Source organism: Salvia hispanica, chromosome 1 (assembly GCF_023119035.1).
Source record: "Salvia hispanica cultivar TCC Black 2014 chromosome 1, UniMelb_Shisp_WGS_1.0, whole genome shotgun sequence".
Taxonomy (NCBI): Eukaryota; Viridiplantae; Streptophyta; class Magnoliopsida; order Lamiales; family Lamiaceae; genus Salvia; species Salvia hispanica.
In genome coordinates this window covers 43,446,000-43,463,476 of record NC_062965.1, presented here as the reverse complement: position 1 = coordinate 43,463,476, position 17,477 = coordinate 43,446,000, and the positions used below count along the sequence as shown (strand labels likewise).

General features: G+C 33.3%; 1 protein-coding gene across 1 annotated transcript; it reads left to right on the top strand.

The window, feature by feature from the left end:
• The first annotated feature begins 12,638 nt into the window (after positions 1 to 12,638).
• LOC125197553 (transcriptional regulator SUPERMAN-like) lies at positions 12,639 to 13,276 on the top strand. The gene has a single exon (XM_048096323.1). It carries the CDS (start codon positions 12,639 to 12,641, stop codon positions 13,203 to 13,205), a length of 567 nt encoding a protein of 188 aa, XP_047952280.1. The 3' UTR covers positions 13,206 to 13,276.
• Positions 13,277 to 17,477: the final 4,201 nt, after the last annotated feature.

The following is a 17,477-nucleotide window of genomic DNA, read 5'->3' as shown; positions in this document are numbered from 1 at the left end:
TCGCCGTCGCGTGCCGTTCTTTCTCTCTACAATATCTATCACCACCGCCATGGCGCTAATATTGGTTTAATAAACACATGGAATAATGTAATAAATTATTGGAATGAAGTATGTGTAGAAGCATTTGAAGTCCTACTGGAATGAAGTAAAAATCTTATCCAATGAAGTAATAACGTTTCTGAATGAAGTAATAAACTCACTTGAATAAATTGCATTTTTAAATGTCAATCAAGCAAAAACCCACGTCAATAAATTTGAATGAAGCATATGTTGAATCATTTCAAAACCTATTGGAAGCAAGTAAAAACATGTTGTAGTTTCAAGGTATGACGTACATAATGAAGTAATAAACCTATATAATGAAGTAAAATGGGCTTGTAATGAAGCCGAAATTTTTTTCACAACAACACATCTCATCAAAAAAACTAGATCTAATGGCCCAGATTTGGTCTCTAGTTCGGTCTTTAAAATTGGTTCGACATTGATCACAACTCTATCTATATAATATATATATATATATAGGAGTGATCAATGTTTAACTAATTTTAAGTGTATAACTAGAGAACAAATCTCAACCACACATCTTAATACTCCAAATTAATCCTATGGCTTGACTATTTTTACATATTTTAATTAAAAAGTAATTAACAAGGGCATTTTTGGAAACCATATTCTATGAGAGATTCACGCTAAATCCAGATCTTGCTGCAACAAAATCATCCAGATTTTTGGCGACGCCGTCCTCCGCTCCGCCACCGATAAACCTCCATGCTCGCGCCTCACCTTCTTGTTCTCATCTTCCATCTCCTACAACTTCATCTCCATCTACGCCATCACTAGCGTCTTGCGCAACAACAAGAGAATCATCTTCTTCCTTGACGGAGTCCATCGCTTCAATATGATGCAACAAAACTTATGCAGATTTGCTACAATCTCCATCGCTCACGCTCATGTTCAACAATCACATCTTGCAAAATATTCATCTCAAGAGCTAATTTCCTCATCTTAATTGTTGATTTCACGAACTGCTATATCAATTTTCTCGCAAGAGCTGATTTCTCCATCGTCAATTGTTAATTTCACGATCTGCTATATCAATTTTCATCGCAAAGCTGATTTCTCCATCGCTAATAGTCGATTTCATGATATGCTAATTCAGGATTCCATCGCAAGAGTTGATTTTTCTATCTCATGAATTTGTGAGACGATCAAAGATGGTGCAATGTAAGACAAAATTGGTTCACTTTACCTTCATTACAGTTCGCTCGTATAAACGCATATGAAGCATATGTTGGTGTTAGTATTTAATGAAAAATGTTTTGAGTGCTTAAACATGTAATCACAATATACTATACTATAAAGACAATACACTTCACTCTAAAGGCAGTATACTTCACTATAAAACTCATACAAAATTGTACACACAATATAATTCACTATAAAGTGAAAACAGTTCACTATAAATACGGTATACTACTTCACTATAAACATGCATCACAAACACTTCACTCTAACCATGGAATGCCTCACTCTAAGCACATTTTACTTCACTAAAATGATAAAATAGTGCACTATAAGCATGGATCACAAACACTTCACTCTAGCCATTGAATACTTCATTGTAGTCATTTCAGCAGAGTATATTGAGCATATAGTGATATATATTGTGCATATAGTAAAGTATGTTCAACATGCCTTATAGTGTACTGATTTTCCACTTTAGTGAAGTATATTGAGCATATAGTGAAGTATATTCTGCATGTGTTTTAGTGTATTTTTTTTTCATTTTAGTGAAGTATACTGAGCATATAGTGATGTATATTGAGCATATAGTAAAATATGTTCCGCATGCCTTATAGTGTATTGTTTTTCCATTTTAGTGAAGTATTTTCTGCATTCCTTATACTATAAACAAAATATTAATGTAAAATATGAACAGACTATTTAATGTAAATGAACTGAATACATTTTACAGTGAACAAAATAGATATATATTATGAATTATATCACTTTGTACAATTGTTCATGAAATTTGTTGAAGTTCTCAATCATTTTTTCCACATCTATGTCCATATGTCTCTACAATCTTCAATCATAGATGTCAAAGTTTCATTCATGATCTGCTTCCGATGTTCTATGTCTTTCTCTCCGTCTTTCATTAAGTATACCTGCAATTTTCGAAAATGTTAATAACAACATTCATTATAAAGGCAAAACAATTCATTACAATATATACATCACTATTAGCATAAAACACTTCACTACAAACACAGTATACTTGACTCAAATGCCAAAATGGTAAACTCAATATACTTCACTCTAACACAAGAATACTTCATTCTAAGCATGTTTTAATTCACTGAAATAAAAAAAACAAAGCACTTTAAGCATGAATGACAAACACTTCACTCTAACACTAGAATACTTCACTCTATGCATGTTTTAATTCACTGAAATGGAAAAACAAAGAACTTTAAGCATGAATGACAAACACTTCACTGTAAGCAAGTTTTACTTCACTGAAATGGAAAAACAAAGCACTTTAAGCATGGATGACAAACACTTCACTCTAACCATGAAATACTTCACTCTAAGCAAGTTTTACTTCACTGAAATGGAAAAATAAATCACTTTGGTGGTGTTCGGTTGGAAAGATAAAATAGTATTAAGATTCAATATAGGATAAGGTAAGATGGCCTTGTCTTGGACTAAATTAGTAAGTACTACTATTTATATTGATGTTTGGTTGAAGAGACTACGTCCAAGACACAATATTAGTTAAAAGTTTGATTGATAAAATTAATACAAAGATTATCACTAACTAAGTTTATTTATTATAAAATATACAAAATAATATAAATCTATTCATTATCTGATACAATAAATAAATATTAATTAAATATATATTCCAACAAAATATTAATAAAAAAACTTATTTAATTATTATATGAAGTAGGGGTACTACATAGTCGGACAATACAACCCAGTAAATCTCATTCATGAAGAGTGATAATATCCATAAATCATTATAACCTCATTGAAAAAAAAAACAATTGTTGAAATTAAAAAAAATAACAATCATTTAACATAAAAAATTGCCAAAAAAAGCAACCGCGAGTGATAGAAGAGAGAGAAAGGGGGTGTATTACTGTAGAGACAAAATAGTCGGAGGGTGAAGGGTGAGATGGATAGTACGGGATTAAAGCCATACTTTTCTCTCTTGATATGGGCTTTGTCGGGCCGTGACTCTGAGTTGCGGGCCGAATTTTGATGGATATTGAGCAACCGAACAGCAGATTCTATGCAATCCTAGCCTTAGTTCGGTTAACCGAACGGCGCCTTTAAGTATTGATCACAAACACTTCACTCTAACCATGAAATACTTCACTCTAAGCAAGTTTTACTTCACTGAAATGGAAAAACGAAACACTTTAAGCATGGATCACAAACACTTCACTCTAACCATGAAATACTTCACTCTATGCATGTTTTACTTCACTGAAATGGAAAATCAAAACACTTTAAGCATGTATGACAAACACTTCACTCTAACACTGGAATACATCACGCTAATCATGTTTTACATCACTGAAATGGAAAAAAAAACACTATAAGCATGGATGACAAACACTTCACTCTAATAATGGAATACTTCACGCTAATCATGTTTTACTTCACTGAAATGGAAAAACAAAGCACCATAAGCCTGGATGACAAACACTTCACTCTAACCATGGAATACTTCACACTAAGGTCATTTTACTTCACTGGAATGAAAAAGCAGAGCAATATAAGCATTGATCACAAACACTTCACTCTAACTATGGAATACTTCACTCTAAGCACGTTTTACTTCACTGAAATGAAAAAATAATGCACTATAAGCATGGATCACAAACACTTCACTCTAATGGAATACTTCACTCTAAACAAAATATACTTCACTCTACGCAAAATTTACATCACTCAACTGCAAAAACAGTATACTAATGCGTGAATATACTAGTACACTATAAACATAATATACTTCACTCAAATCTCAAATCAGTACACTCACATGCTAGTATACTAGTTCACTATAAACACAATATACATAACTCAAATGCCAAAATACTACACTCACATTCCATATACAAGTTCACTATAAACAAAATATACTTCACTATAAACCTTATATACATCGCTCAAATGAAAAAAAACAGTAAACTCCCATAGCAATATACTAGTTCACCATACATACAATATATTTCACTATAATCACAATATACATTGCTCAAAGTTCAATGTAAATACAATATACAAACCAAAAATAAATTTCACTGTAAATCCGTATAAGTTTACAGATATCTCACACAAATTCCTTGAATTGCAACATTTGCACACCGTTTTCTTCTTCTCCAATATAAATCATGTTCCGGCAACAAAATTCCACATCTCCAGCTTCATTTTTCTCCTATGTCGCTCTCTGCATTACCAGTTTGAAGCCATTGGTCGGAAGAAACGAATGAAGAAACACGTCGAGGAATGGAGGACGCAGCGCCGGAAATTGATGGAGGAAAGCACGGTGATGAACTATGCGACGATGAGGAATGGAGGAAATGCCGGCTGGAATGGAGGAAACATGACGAAGAATAGAGGTCACGGTGGCGGAACCCTATGTATTCGACGGAGAGAGAATGGCATTTGGAGAAGAAACATACGGAAGTGAAATGTTCAAATGAGGGAAAGAGAAGACCCACCTCATTTTAATTCAGCAAAATGACCAATATACCCCCGAGTGAACTAAACTATTCATATAGTGAATTAAAACCTAAATATAATACTCCCTCCGTCCCAAGGTATTAGACCAACTTTCCTTTTTGGGATGTCCCAACATATTAGACTCATTTCCTTTTTTAGCAAAAAGCATCTATCTTATTTTATTCCCCACCTACTTTTTTCTCTCTTCTCTCTCCTACTTTTTCCCTCTCTCATACTTTACTCTCTCCACTTTAACTATTTAAATATCAATTCCTTAAATCATGTGCCCAAAAGAAGTGAGTCTAATACTGCGGGACGGAGGGAGTACTAGAATTCTAAAAGGAATCTTGGCCCTTGATTTCTTGATCTTGTGGCTACGATTTGTTCTCTAGTTATATGCTTAAGGGGTATTTGCCCTATATCACTACTATATATATGGATGTATTCAGGTCAGAACGCTAAGTATAAGGGGTGTGTTAGGGTCCTTACAGCATCTTAGTGTAAAACACAGCACTAATCACAGCCCTTGGATCATTAGATTGGATGGTTGTGATTAGTTACATTATCATACTAAAAATCTACATTATTAGCCGAGGTACATTATTAGACTAGAAATGTACATTGTAAGACTAAAACTGTACATTATTAAACTAAAATGCTACATTATTATCCGAGCTACATTATTAGTCTAAAATTCTACATCATTAGATGACACGTGACATTAATCTAACCGTTAGATCATAAGATCCAATGGACTGCAAGTGTTTTGAGTTTTACTTATACTTAGCGTTCTGACCTGAATACATCCCTATATATATATATATATAGGGGAGCATTAGGGTCCTATTGCCCCCTTAGAGTCTATTTCCTTCTTAATATCAACCATTAGATTAGTATGATGGACGGATTAGATGAAGCCTCACAAAATCATCCCGTGTTGCATTATTAGATTGTTTCTGTGCATTATATGGGTAAAATTGTAAAACAACCATGAATTAAAACGGAAGGAGCGAGATTTCAGTGGGATTTTCATAGACCTTCCATCTACTCACTCTCTCTCTTTCATTCCAACCGTCTCACTCCTCAAACCCACGACTCAATCTCGTCTCCCCCAATTCCCACCCATTTCCAAACCCTAGCCGCCACTTCCTCCCACCAAAATCAATCCATAAGACGATTTTCACCATTTATTCAACCCTCCGACGCCGTTTCACTGTCGAAAATGCACTCACCGTCGATTTTCGTTGTGAAGAGCACCGTGGATCGACGATTCACAACTACAAAGTTTCGGTTTTATTTTGAGCGTGCCGCCGGTCGTCGATTAAAGAGGAACTAACGAAAACGGTATGCTTCAAAAATCCCTTTCAACACTCCTAATCGTCGATTGTCTACTTTTAGGAGACAATGTAGTAGGCGATTCACAGTTTTTAGCGTCCATTGAACTTCGATTTCAAATAATGCACAAAAGTTGTGGTTGTTTTCTTTTGGAAAATATGAGATTGTGAGCATTTGATTTAGGGTTCTTCTCATTATTGAAGTGTGTAGTTGATTTCTGAGTTATTTTTTTGCTTCGTCGATTTTAGGGTTCAAACATTTACTGATTTGGTCGTTTTTGTTTTCGATTCTGTAAAATTGCATCGTTTTCGGTAGCTTTCTGGGTTTGTAGTGGATTTGGATTCAAGAATGAAACTGATGTCGATTTTGTGTCTTACAGAGAACAAATGACGAAGAGAGACAGAACATACACAAGCCAACCAACAGATGATGAAGGTTACATACTTGGTGCCCCTGTTTTGATGCATTATTTGTTGGTTTTGTGAATTACACATTGGACATTACTGCATTAGTAGTCTGATTTATTGCATTATAAAATGAGAAGCATGACTTACTGTTTATATGTCTGATTCATTGCATTATATTAGCATCGGCTGTGCATCGTGTGATCTGTAGAGTCTATGGGTTGGTTTGCATAACTGGAGAAGCTCAATGCTCCTGAGTTCATTCTTTGATTAATTTTGAGAATCAATAAGCAATCGGTATTTGGTTCAGTGAATGTTATATGATTGCATGAATTATTTGAAGGTTACATACTTGGTGCCCCTGTTTTGATGCATTATTTGTTGGTTTTGTGAATTATGTAGGCTAATCTGTGCATTATGATTGGTATTAATTTCAGTTAGGCATTATTAGTTTGGTATGTTGCATTACACATTGGACATTACTGCATTAGTAGTCTGATTTATTGCATTATAAAATGAAAAGCATGACTTACTGTTAGTTACATTATATGTCTGATTTATTGCATTATATTAGCATCGACTGTGCATCGTGTGATTTGTAGATTCTATGGGTTGGTTTGCATAACTGGTGTTTGTTGTAGTGAATGTCATTTAATTTCGTGCATTATGTGCTGGAATGTGAGCATTACTCTATTAGGTTTTTGGCATTATGTTTTCACTGACCATTGGTTTATGCATTACACAAAACACAAACTTATACATCTCTGTTTGCTATTCTGTACTACAACATCTAAGCAATGACGAACTGCTTTTGACCAAGCGATTGATGATTTGATTCCAATCGCCTTAGCCCAGAAGGTGCTAAGGCGACTTGGAAATGTTCAGAATTAAGGTTGCTACTGCGCTGCTGACTTCCGCACATAACTCCAAAGGTGCAAACAACCATAGATATGCCACCGAGTTTTGGAAGGAGAGGCCGCCTAAGTTCGTCTTCGAGAAGTGGATCGAAGAGTACGGGCTGAATTGATTGGAGTAGCAGTCATTGAAACACTATTTACATTATTTTGAACAATGTAGTTTTTTTTGGATAATGCATTTTAGAAGGTAGAAAAGACGACTTATTTGTTGGCCAGTTTTGAACAATACATAGCTCTTGATAACTAAAGCATATATAATGTATGTAATGATCCAAGTAATGCCAATGTACTGATTAATAATGTGAAAAAGGCTAACAAGTTAACTGGATTTTGATGAACACTTGCTAGGCTTGTTAAGGATTAATTGGAGAAATAAATCGAATAATGAACATAATGTGCTTATTGATGACCTGATCCAGAAATGGAATCTACAACAAGTTTATTCGTTGCTTGCAATAATGTATATATTCGTGAATGATAATGTACGGTAAAAGGTTAATAATGCAAGGCTAATACAATTTTTTGTAATATAAAGTTAAACGCTACAACTAAATAATGAAAACATCTGTAATTGTAATGCACATTAACGGTCTTAAAATGCAAATTTACTATGCATAAAACGTTTAAAGTGATAAGTTAACAGCTAGAAAAAAATAATGAACAATTTCTTCACTTATAATGAACATTAACGTCCAAAAAATGCAGATTTATTATGCATAAACTGTTGGTTTTAATAAGAATAGACCGAAAATGAAAACTAACAATGTTAGTAGGTACAAAAAACATCAAGATTTCCTCTTTCCCTTGCAAAGCTCTTTCTCCTTCGCCATCTCTTTAAGCATTGGACAGTTTCTAGAGTCGTGATGGCCCATCTCATAGCACGCCTTACACTGTCTAAGAGGTCTTTTCGCCTTCTTTATAGCCTTTTCTCTCTTTGAAATCAGGCGGCTCGCAGAGCTGCTAGCATGACCCTCGCTCGACATCTTGCTGTCCTCCCTATTGCATACGACAGAGTACCAAGTAGTAACACCGTCTGTCTTCCTCATGCCTTGTTTGCGCGTATCAAAACCAACAGCGCGGGCATATACATCGTAGAACGCGAAACCAAAATCAAGCGATTGGAACTTCTGACCAACCACATGCTTCAAATCTGGAGAACATTTAGGTACAACCAACACTGTATAAAACGAGAGAAAAAACGACTTAACAAACATATGCATTTCGTATCATAAATCGTTCATTACAGAGTCTAATATACGCATTACATAATGCTACATGTCCAGCATGTGTATATGTTAAAAGAACTCCCTAACCCAACCGAATTGAAAACCCTAGAGGATACACTGAAACTCATTCACTTTGAAGATAAGACGGGGTACTTACTACATACTACACCCTAGCCCCCAAGGATTGCTAAACCCTTGGGGAATAAATGAAACTTGCGCCAAACATACAACACTATATAAAACGAGAGGAAAAACGCCTCAGCAAACATATGCATTACATATCATAAATCGTTCATTACAGAGTCTATTATAGGCATTATATAATGCTACATGTCCATTACGTGTATAGGTAAAAAGAACTACCTAACCCAGCGGAGAAGAGAAGACGTGGTAATTACTACGTACTACACCATAGCCCCCAAGCATTGCTAAACCCTTGGGGAATAAATGAAACTTGCGCCAAATATACAAACACGTACAGACTACGAAAACGATCATAAAAACTTATTGTATCGATCACAAAAAATTATTTGCAATGAACCATTACTCCAACTAATCGGTATTCAAGTGAGCCAATCGGTTTTATAATCGTACAATGGAGAAATTTAATTACCTTCTTCCATTTTGTAGAAAACGAAATCAATCAACGATTGCTCCCAAAAACGGTTTTCGACGACAAACCAAAAATAATAGTTTACGGATAATGTTTCAACAACGCTTGTCTTCAACGTTGGAATGTCTTCAACAGAGAAAAAGGGAGAAAGATTCGAGAAAGAAAAAGAGTGTATCGTTTATTTCTGTAAAAAAAACCGCTGGGATCATGATATGGAGAAAATCAAGGACTTACCATAACCAACTCCATTATGTATTACTAATCAGCCCTTGTCGTGAATTTTAAGGATTAAAAGTAAATAAATCAGCCTTTATTTTGGGCCATTAGATCTCTAAAATGGAAGACCAAGATTAAAAAGAACAATAGAACATAATATTAGAAAAGGATTTGAATACATCCCTATATATATATATATATATATATATATATATATATATATATCGACGGAGAGTGATTAATTGCTAACTAATTAGCAATCTAAAATTAAGACTAAATCTTAGCCATTAGATTAGAGCATCTGCAGCGGCATGCTCGTTCGTCCGTGCCGACACGCGATTGGCCAACGGCAATTTCGGTTTTTTTTTGTAATTTTTTTAAAAAAATTCGAATTTAATTTAAAAAAAATATTTTCCCACTTCTCAATAAATTATATCCGTTTTCTACACACTTTTAATTTATTTTCATTTTTCCCCCAAAATTCACATTTTAATTATGTATTCTTATTTTTTAGGATTTTAATTATGTAATTTATATTTTTTAAGATTTAATTATGTAATTTTTATATTTTAATATATTATTATATTTTAGAAAAGTTTCTAATAATTGAAGTATTTAAATTAAATAATAGAATAGTGAGACCCTTGAGCTTGTCCTTGCGGAAGAGCACGGATGTGGGTGTTGTGCTCTTGCCTAAGGACAAGGAGTAAAAGTGGGTCTGGGCCCACCTCCGTGCTCTTATTTAAGAGCACGGATGAGGATGCTCTTAGAAGATCTAGTGGTTGAAATAATGCCACACGGATTATATTTTTAATTAAGAAAATTAATAAATAAAATTAGAGGGTATTAATGTCAATTCTCTCATTAAAATCATTTTAAAACTTTAAATTTACGTAACTCTCTCGATTTAAATTATTTTTACGCAAAAAATATATCAAATTAAAGATAATTTTATAAGAATTCCAACGAGATCTCAATTGCATATGTTCCGATGACGTTCGGATGATGAAATTTGATATTTTTTATTTTAGTTTTCGTAAATGTTGATAACCAGATTTTTATCAACGAATACATCAAAAAATCTCAATAAAACCATGTAAAAATCTCAATAAATATGTGTTGATATTTTCTTGTACTAGTGTTGATATTCTTATGTCATATTGTTGATATTTGTAATACACTATGTTGATATAAAAAAACATTCATGAAAATTATCATATGATAACATAATGACGATATTACCCTTTTGTTGATATTTTGTCTACTATTTATTGAGATTCGTAAGATTTAATCTCATCCACTTATTTTAAAATTTAAGAGTGGAAATTTGGTCTTGATTTTGGATTAGGGTGCTATAAGCATTAGAATATAATCCTATCGGTACAAGTAAGATTCATTTAATAACAAAAATATGGAGTAATTTGATGAATGGATTAGTATAACATTTTCTATTTATATTAACTAATAAAATATTCCACGCGGATTGTTTGATACCATTTAGGGGTGGCGAAACGGGTTACCCGCGGGTATCCGCACCCGACAAGTCGGGTACCCGTACCCGATTTTAGCTAAATTGGTTGTCCCAATACCCGCCCCGTGATATACCGGGATTATCCGATACCCGTGTCGGGTATCCCGTACCCGGCATTGCGGGTACCCGTACCCGACCCGAAATTCGAATAAAAAATTTGAAAACCATAATAATCGTCAATGTTCCCTAATTTACTTAATTAATATTGATGGTAAACTTTGAATAGATTAAGAATAAAAGTAAGGGGACTCTATAGCTAGTTACGATAAGTTTTCAATTGTATGTTCGTCGGAATATAAAAATGTTTCAAAAGAACTCTTAGAAACATTTCATTTTCTTCACTCATTTTGGAAAAATAATAATATAAATACTCTTCTCTACATTATTATCTCTCTTACTTTATTTTTTCTCCATTCTAACTATTTATTTTTAATTTTTCAAAATGAATGTGTATATGGCTATTATTATTTAACTATTTATTTTTTTCTCTAATTTAAGTTATTTAACTATTTGAAACGCCTCTATTAATATGGAATGGAGGGAGTATTAAAAATGATATATGGCTCTAATATTAATAATAACGGGTATTAACGGGACTAACGGGTATACCCGTACGGGTAGTGGGTATACCCGCTACCCGCAAAACTCTAAAACACACTACCCGATCCCGCCCAATTTCCCGTTATCGTCGGGTATCGAGTACCCGATAGCCGGCGGGTAGCGGGTCGAGATGGGAATTACCCATTACCCGCTACCCATTTTGCCACCCCTAATACCATTAGATTAATAAATCCAATAGAGATTATTAGTTTTTTGAATTATTTTGTATAAAATACTAAAAAAGTAATCGTACAACATGTTTTGGCATCATCTAAATGTTAGTAATTTTATGAGCTGTTATTTAGTACTGACAATTTACATTATTCAACTAGAACATGGATCGTCCACTTTTTACTATGTTTCAATTTTTTTTCATTAAAATATAGTGTTCATACACATGATATAATTGCATTTGCTAAAAATAACGAGCAAATTAAATTTATGTCATGCAAAAGGTACAATACGGAGCATCAACTTTTGAAGTGAATTAATTAGGTAAACACTATACCTAATTCATTTATAAAAAATAATTCTATGTCCATGCACCTCTCTCTACACACACACACACATCATCATCATCATCAATAACAATATCATTCTTTTGAATGTGTCATGTCCATGCACCTCTCTACACACACACACTCTATATATATATAAAGTATATAGTCAATTCCATTGAAAATCTTGATGACTTTCATTGTGTGAGTTTGTGCAGTGATCTGCCAGAAATGATAGGACTAAATATTATTATTCCTTGAGGTTCTAAGAATCTTCTAACAATCACATATATAATCAATGTGAAGGGTGGTAAAACACCCACTAGATTTCACCTCCATTTAGCAAAAAAATAACCCCACTGCCACCCCTAAAGCTCATTTCACTCAATTTTTAAGTAATCCCCATTTTTGGCAATAGACAGTTTCCAGATGAACTACAACTATAGACACTACTACAAAACTTAAACCCCAAATCATTCTTACTCCATCTTCTTTCTTTTTTCATTCCCCCCTCTCTCCTTTCAATTTCTCTCTTGTTCCTTTGCAATTTTCTTCATCTATGGAGAGATATTCCAAGTGGGCTTATGATCAAAGGCTGAGAGATGGAACCAATCTGAGCTTCGAGAGAGACCGGGCCCATGGCTTCTCGTGGCCTCAGAGGAACTATAGCTGCAGCTTTTGCAGCAAGGAGTTCAAATCTGCTCAAGCTCTTGGAGGCCACATGAATGTGCATAGGAGAGATAGGGCAAGAATGAGGCTTTCCCCAAACCCTAACCCTAACCCTAACCCTAATTTGTTTTCGTCGTCGTCTCCAATCCCCTCCACGGTTAAGTTCTTGCCTTGTGATGTGGAATTTGTCTCTGTGATCAACTCAGCATTTCCACCTCCTCTGCAAGAAGATGAGTTTGCAGCCATTGACCGTTCCTCGACGACGAAAACGACCCTTTGTAAAGAGGATCTTGGGAAATACAAGAATGGTGATGAGGCGATGCTTGATTTCACTAGCGTTGGAAGAAGAAATGATGTTATTAGATTGGATTTGAGCTTGGGTTTGATGCAAGATGCAAAGGAGGATCTAGATTCGGATTCTGAATTGGATTTAGAGCTTCGACTTGGTTATTCCTAGAGATGGAAACATCATCAAAAATGTAATGTGGTATGTCCAAATATGATTTTTCATTAATTTGGACTTTTAATTTTCTACCTCTTTTTTGCTTCCTCTTATAATTCCGATTATTTCCACGGATAAAAGGAAGTATATATGTATAATTTGGAACTATTTTCACTCTTTCAGTGAGGGAAAAGAAAACAAACAACATAAAAAAAATTGAATTGCATCACCTTAATTCTTTTCTTCTTGCTTATGTATGTATGTGTGTATGCATTTAATTTCATTTGTTTTATGTAAATGTAATGACATATATTTCTTTTATTTCTGTATAAATTTATTTTCTTTCCTAAATTTTATTTGTGCCAATTAATGTTTGACGATGATGCATCAAATATGGGAGAAAATAATCCCATTATAACTTAGGTATAAACTAATTAACTTCTACTTTCTATTAACCACACTGTCCCATTCATTTGAATTTTATTTAGCACATTCAGAAATTAAATAATTTCATCATTTTGTCTCCGTATATATGTAAGGCATGTCGTGTTACCAGATTTATCCAAAATGAGATGTATGGGCCTAACCCCTCCAAATTTCACAAATCAAAACACTCAATCCAGATTTAAAAAAATATGCATTTTTTACAGTAGCAACTCATGATTCCGATTCCAAACTAAATTCTTTATTCAACAAAAGTTACATTAAATTCCTTTCAATAGAAAAGGAAATTTAAAAAATAGAGAATGTAAATGCATGAATTGGATGATTAATTTGAAAATGAGTAGAGTGATGGTAATGGCACTGTAGTTTGTACCAGGAATGGTGGAGAGAGTACAAGCAGAGCAGGGCAAGGTACAAACATAATAAAAGATGGAAGAGGATATTGCATTTTCCAACATCTGGTCTTGTGCATGTTCCCAACAAATGCTTGGGTGTCAGCAAGCAGCATCATCACCTTTCTCTTTTAAGAAACCAAACATTTTCTCCCTTCTCTAACCAAATTAACATCAATTCCTACCTATCACTTTCCCATGCCTGCAACCATACATTCCTCCCTTATTCATCAATTTCTAATCAACATATATGTTTCATTATCAAAACCATACTCCAGACCTCTGAAACAAAAATTACAAAGTAATTCCTAGATAATTGTGTCATATTTTTTAAAATATTTCAGAGTATGTATTTCAGTCATTTCATTTTCTAGTAAAAAAAATTATTTTTCTTTTATTTTATTCTCACCCTTTCTCTAACTTACAACACCAAAAAACCGCAATTTTAGTTTTCTTGGGCTTTTTAAAAAAATTCTTAGGGTTTTCTAGTCACTTATAAATAGCGATTCTCTTTTTTAAACGCAGCTATGATTAGTCACATATTCCTTTTTAGTCTGTACCACAAAAGATGTCGTATTTCCTTTTTGAAAAAAAATTCTCTCCACGTTAATATACAAACATATAAATTTCTTTCTCCACTTAACACAGAAAACAACATCTCCTAATAGTTTATGCGTGTCATCACCCAAGTGTGACATCTATTATGGGACAGAGGTTGTATGAATAAGTTTTTTTATTATCTCTCATACTTTATTCTTTTTCCACTTTAATCTTTAAATTATGTGTTTAAAAGAAACGACTCAACTATCTTGAAACGGAGAAAATAATGAATAAAAGAAAGTTCAAGGAGACCAACTCTAAAACAAATAACAACATATAGGAAAATTTAAATAGACCCTGAAAAGTATATAGTACTACATGTTTTGACCCAGTGACCTATGTATCGTGACAGGCCCCTCTGAATTTGAATTAACAAAAAACTATTGACATATTTGGATATATAATGAGTGCAGGTGTTGAGAAATATCATCTGTCGTGTATGTAAGAATCCCAATAGATATAAAAAGAAACAATATTCACGGCTATAATAAAGATTAGAAAGATAAAAACACCATATTGTATATGTGAAAATGTATTACTAAAGAGTTAAAAAAGAGGGAGAGAGAATGAAGGGTTCCACCACAGGTGAAAAATGATAGACAAAAGTGGTAGTACTTGAGGGGAAGATGTAAAAGGGAGAGGGGGGTCTGTTTTTAGTGACAAGCTCATCAGGTATGGAATAAAGAAGAGAGGTAGAGTTAGTTCAGTGTTGAGCAGTGGGTAGATGTCACCACCATTTACTCATTCTATCTTTGTCCTTTTCCATTCACTCATTTTGTACAACACTATTTTCACTCTTACACAAATTCATCATCCACAAAATAGCATCCTATTCCTCTACCTCCTCTTTGTCATGCTAGGGTGAATTTTGAACACCAAACTTATTCATTGGTAAAAATTCTAGCTAGGAGTAACAATCACATGTTCAATAATGTTTTGCAACTAATTATAGTACTACAATTTGGATAATGTATTTATATAAAGTTATATACTCCATTTGTCCCAACTAAGTTGAGTTGTATTCAGTTTTGGGATGTTCCAATTAGATTGGGTCAATTTTTTACAGAAACAAAATATTCAATCACTCTTAATTTATTTCATCACCTATTTTACTCTCTCTTTATCTTTCATAGTTTATTCCTGTTTCTTACTTTCAACGCAATTTTTTAACACTGGCGATTTATTTCATCACCTATTTTTTAAATGTAGCAGACTCGTGGATCTACCATGTCACTTGTCGACCATTCCGGTGGACCGCTTGGTTCGCTCTTGCAAACTCAACGAATTGCTCACTTTTCAACACTGGCGCTTTCGACTTCAAACTCGATATTTTCTCTTCTTAACCTCTTTTAAGCGATTTTTACAATCAAAACTCAATAAATTCGTTTAACAACCAATTTATAAGAATGTACACAAAATCATAGTACATAAATCTGAAACAAGCCAAGTGTAATCACTACTTCCCTATATACGTATGAAAATTAGTTATTATCAGTTTTGTAGACGTAGATCGATCTTGATTGAACCATGTAAATGTCAGTGTTCTTACATTGCTCAATATAAAAATCAATTATTATCAGTTTTCTGGACGTGGATAGATCTCGATTGAAACATGTAAAGTCATATTCATACATTGTTCCATTCTTTCGTCTTGACTCTTTTAACAATTTTTTAGCATATGAAGTACAAATATTGACCACACATGCTGACGAGGAATAAAAAAATTAAGAATAGGTGCTCTAATTAATTATCCATCAAAAATTGAATTAATAGATGAATATTGGAAAAGTAGCCAATGGAAACATGGGAAATAAAAAATTATCGTGTATGTATCTTTGAGATCTAAAGATTCAAGTTTTAGTTATATAGTACTCCCTCCTCCGTCCCACAAAATATGTCCCACTTGTGGGACGGCACAGGATTTTAGGAGGTTTTGTTTTGTGTGTTAAATGCAGAGAGAATATATAATTTTTATATTCATGTGAGAGTGAACTTTTTCCGAAAAGGGAAATGTGACATCTTTTGTGGGACAGACTAAAAAGGAAAGTGTGACATCTTTTGTGGGACGGAGGGAGTAGTTTTTTAGAAGGAAAAATTATAGTAGTAAGATAATAAGGTTCTCTTTTTAGAAAATAAATGAATAAATGTAACTTGCTTCTAATCATAATGTTATAAATTGACCCACTTTCCGATCAAATTGGGCCACTGTGTGTAGCCCACTAAAACCTCGAGGAAAGGTCTGGCCCACGCAGCTACGGTAATGTTTAATAAAATTCATAATAAATTGTAAGCTTAGCTAAATTTGGTATATATAAAAATAATAAAAAAGAATTCGATACATATATCATGAAAAAATATTTAACATGCATGAACAATAGTACTTACAACTTACAAGTAGTAAATAAAGTTATACTCCCTCTGTGTTAAAAAGTTTATCACATTTTATTTTTATTATAAAATTAATATATAAATATAAGATATACATTTCAATAATTTTTTAATCAAAATTTTTTGTTACATTTTTAAAAATCTGTGTCGAGTCCTATGCCGGGTCAAAATGTGACAAACTTTGCGGGGCAGATAGAGTAGATCCTGATTCCAAATATCGATATGATTGGAATGCATAGATCCAAATTTGAGTGATAATTATAACAGCAAAATATGGCAAATTATATTTGAAATTATTTTTTGATATACATAGCCATAGATATCAATCAATATTAAATTTAACTGGAAAAAAAAAACAAATATGTTTACATAACTATGGAGCAAAACATAACAAAAATACTAGAATATAATAAAACATTAAATAAATTTAAACCATTTAAAATTATTTTTACTATACTTCATC